This window comes from Prosopis cineraria, unplaced genomic scaffold, assembly GCF_029017545.1.
Source record: "Prosopis cineraria cultivar Desert tree isolate PC_DT_omini unplaced genomic scaffold, ASM2901754v1 PC11, whole genome shotgun sequence".
Taxonomy (NCBI): Eukaryota; Viridiplantae; Streptophyta; class Magnoliopsida; order Fabales; family Fabaceae; genus Prosopis; species Prosopis cineraria.
The window spans coordinates 23,307,804-23,311,618 of record NW_026555342.1 but is presented as its reverse complement, the minus strand read 5'-3'; the positions used below and the strand labels follow the sequence as shown (position 1 = coordinate 23,311,618).

The 3,815-nt window shown below is 41.2% G+C and overlaps 1 protein-coding gene across 1 annotated transcript; it reads left to right on the top strand.

Moving 5' to 3' along the window:
• Positions 1-811: 811 nt before the first annotated feature.
• On the top strand, positions 812-3,290 carry LOC129285920 (transcription factor GTE7-like). The gene is given in 5 exon segments (XM_054921898.1): positions 812-2,209; positions 2,212-2,248; positions 2,250-2,316; positions 2,409-2,628; positions 2,717-3,290. Coding segments are annotated over 5 exon segments (1,560 nt in total). The 5' UTR covers positions 812-1,032; the 3' UTR covers positions 2,776-3,290.
• Positions 3,291-3,815: the final 525 nt, after the last annotated feature.

Below are 3,815 nucleotides of genomic sequence, written 5' to 3'. Positions count from 1 at the left end.
TTTTTACGGAAGGTTTCCAACACTATTAGATCTGAGGTTCTTGTTGATGGATGAATTTAGAGATTAAAAAAATTTACAAATATTTAAATTTTCTTTTTGATATGAAATGATGGTTAGAATTATTATTAATAAAATAATTTAATTCTGCTTTTTTTTACCAGCAATTTAATTCTGGTTTAGAAATGTAATTCTATGTTAGTATTTTTATTTAAATTAAATGGTATTTTTAAACGAGAATAAATTTTTATTCTGTTTTCAAATTTAAGAATAAAAATAATAATATCGAACAATTCAATTAAAACTTATGTTTTGAATTTATTTATAAAATAAAATCTTGTGATTAAGATATAGGATATAAAACAAAAAAAAGATATAAAAGATAAGCATCAAATTCGATATTTTTTATTATATTAAAAGGAATTTATATTTATATTTATAATTTTATTTAAATAGGTAATAAATCAAATATATTTATTCAGTCCGATTCTTAAAAAGGCTTGTCTAATTTATTCATGACACGTCACCTTTAGCCCAAATTTACTTCAAAAACCCAAATCGAATGACCACCTCATCTATCATCATCCTGAAATCTGACGGTTGAGAGAATTCCACATGGCTGGGGATCACTATCCACACCGTTCGTGCCAGATCTTACGGTCAGTTCCTACGACATCAGAGAAATCATTACGACCCGTTAGATCAAGAATGAAAATAAATAGACGGCAGATTGAGCTGCCCGAAATGCCAGCGGGCAGATCGCATTGCCTTTAAGAACCGGCCCTAGCCCCCTCTAGTTCCTCGCTCACAAATTAGGGTAAAACGAAATTTGAACCCTATGTTCGACGTTCTCTCTTCGATCGGGAATCTGAGGATTGATCGGCGGCGCGTGTAATTTTCTTCTGGCGCGTTTTTGGGGAAGCGGCGCGTGTAATCGAGGGTACTGCTGATTCATGTTTCGTACAACCTGCATTGGGGAATTGATGCCGGAGAAACGCCGGAATCGTGAAGGATTACCGTGATTTTTGCTCGTCCATGGCATCCGCCGTCCTAGCCAACCGGAACGAACCCAATTGGCCGCAGCACAAAGGCGGTGGAGCCGGACTCATGGGAAAAGTACCATTCTCTAACCCTAACCCTAAGCATAAAATCGGGAACAAGAAGACCCAATCGGCGTCAGATGATGCTTCTTCTATCAATTGGCGTTCGAACGATTCCAATCATTCCCAATTCGTGACCTTCAATATCGCCTCGTCTACGAAGAAGGAGCTCAGCGAGCTCAAGAACCGTCTAATCTCGGAGCTCGAACAGATTCGGCAACTGAAAAGTCGCATCGAGTCCGGCGAATTTCAACCTAGACCTACCTTCAATGGGCCGTCGAAGAAATCGGCAAGCAAGAAGATGTCTGGTAACAAGCGACCCTTGCCGTTGAATCCCGGTAAGGATTTGAAACGGTCTCATTCGGATATTGGAAATTTGATCAGGGCTTGTGGGCAGGTTTTGCAAAAGCTGATGAAACACAAGCACGGGTGGATTTTCAATGTTCCGGTCGATGTTGTGGGTATGGGTCTTCACGATTACTATGATATAATTAAGCGGCCGATGGATCTAGGCACTGTGAAGTCCAATCTTGCGAAGAATGCGTATGAGACGCCAGCGGATTTTGCATCTGATGTGCGATTGACTTTCAACAACGCATTGACTTATAATCCTAAGGGTCATGATGTGTACGTCATGGCGGAACAGCTTCTGGCAAGGTTTGAGGAACTGTACCGGCCTCTGCACGAGAAGTTTGAAGATTTTCTTCGAGAAGATCATATCTTTGATGAAGAATTGCCAGCAAGCTCGTGGAATCAAGTCGAGCCAGAAAGGGTAAAGAAGAAGGAGAATATGATTCCTCCAGTAAACCAGCCAGACCCCGTGCCGGCACCTGCAAGTTCTTCAAACCCACCATTGCTGCAGTCTCCGGTGCGTACTCCATCTCCAATGCGGGCACCTCCGGTGAAGCCTTTGAAGCAACCGAAGCCAAAGGCAAAGGACCCAAATAAGAGGGACATGAGTCTTGAGGAGAAGCACAAGTTGGGGATTGGGTTGCAGAGTTTGCCACCAGAGAAAATGGAGCAAGTGGTTCAAATTATAAGGAAAAGGAATGGACATTTGAAGCAGGATGGGGATGAGATCGAGCTTGATATTGAGGCTGTTGACACCGAGACCTTTGGGAACTTGACAGATTAGTTACTAATTGGAAAAAGAGTGAGCAAGATTAAGCGACAGGCACTCATGGCCAACAATAATACAGCGTCAAGCAAAGGCAATGGGGTAAGTCCTGTATTTTTTCCCTTCACATTTATGTCTGATGGAGTAGGATTTTGGCAAATGACTGATTTTAATTCTTTACCATTGTATAACAGGATTTGCCTTCGAGTGAAAAGGTCGATTCTGCGCCAGCGGAGATCAAGAAGCTAAAGAAAATGGAAGCTGGAGACGAGGATGTGGACATTGGAGATGAGATGCCCATGAGTATTTTCCCCCCAGTGGAGATTGAGAAAGATAAAGATGTCATTGGAGGTCACGCAGCTAGTAGTTCTAGTAGCTCCAGCAGTTCGAGTAGTGATTCCTCTTCATCAAGCGGTATTAAGCTCGTTCATTGTGAACTCTGGTCTGTTGTTTTCATCTTCTGTTCGACCAAAAAAGACTTAGAAATGTCATTTATTCGCAGATTCTGATTCAGGGAGTTCTTCCGGGAGTGATTCTGAAGCAGACAACGGCCACTTGTAGCAGCAGGGCTCTTAAGACAAATGATGATCAAGATGAGATGAATGTGGGTTGGCGGATGAAGGATGGTTTCCCTCCATTGGCTTTCCTTGATGCTGGTATCGTAACGGGCTGATGCAATATGAAATGCACTCTTGATTTTCAGGGGCTTTGGGTATTGTTTGAAGATTTCTATTTGGTAGTTGCTGATTGGATTGTCTTGCTGAGTTCCTGCTGAGGGGTTGTGGTTTGACCTAAGTGTAAAAATTGGCGCCGGGAAACAGGATAGTTGGAGGAGATAAAAACAACCAATGTGTAGATCAGAAAAAGTAGAATGATAAGTGGTGAAAATTAGGATAGTTGCTTCAGAACCTAGGAATAGAATGAACAGAATTGGTGCCTTTTGAGTTACTTGTACACATTACCTACGGTGAATAGATGGTGGATCATCTTTACTGGGGAAGATCCTTTTTGCGGATCTGCAAAATCAGAGTTGTTGGTATCAATTAATTAATTGGATATAAGGGTTTAATTTTCCATTTTTTTTTGTATGTATAGCTTGATGCAGCACCCGACTTTATGAAGAAAGAAAAGATCCAGCAAGAAAAAATCCCATGAATTAAATTTCAATACGTATATGTCACCTAAGCCAACCGTATAAGTACAGGTTGGGTGGAACATTAAATATTGGATCAATTTTCACAAACTCAACCATGATTCATTGACTTGACTGAATCATCATGCATATATGCTGTCTGTCTTGTCTGGTTCCCCACTCTCACTCACCATTTGGTCGTCCATGCTCCCAAAATCTCTACCCCAAAGTAGACAACATCCCATCCTCTCTATTCCCTCATTATCTCATTGAGAACACCTTGTTCCCTGCCATAACTACCGTGTTTTGCTACTTTGTCAGAGGACGTTAAGAGATCTAATTATGAGACTCTGTTGCCCCAAGTCTTCCAGTTCTTGGCATGGTTGTAGTTCAGAGACTGGATCCTTAACTAATATAAACTTGGGTTATGTGGGATCGTTAACGGCCCTGTACATCTTTCTGACCACTT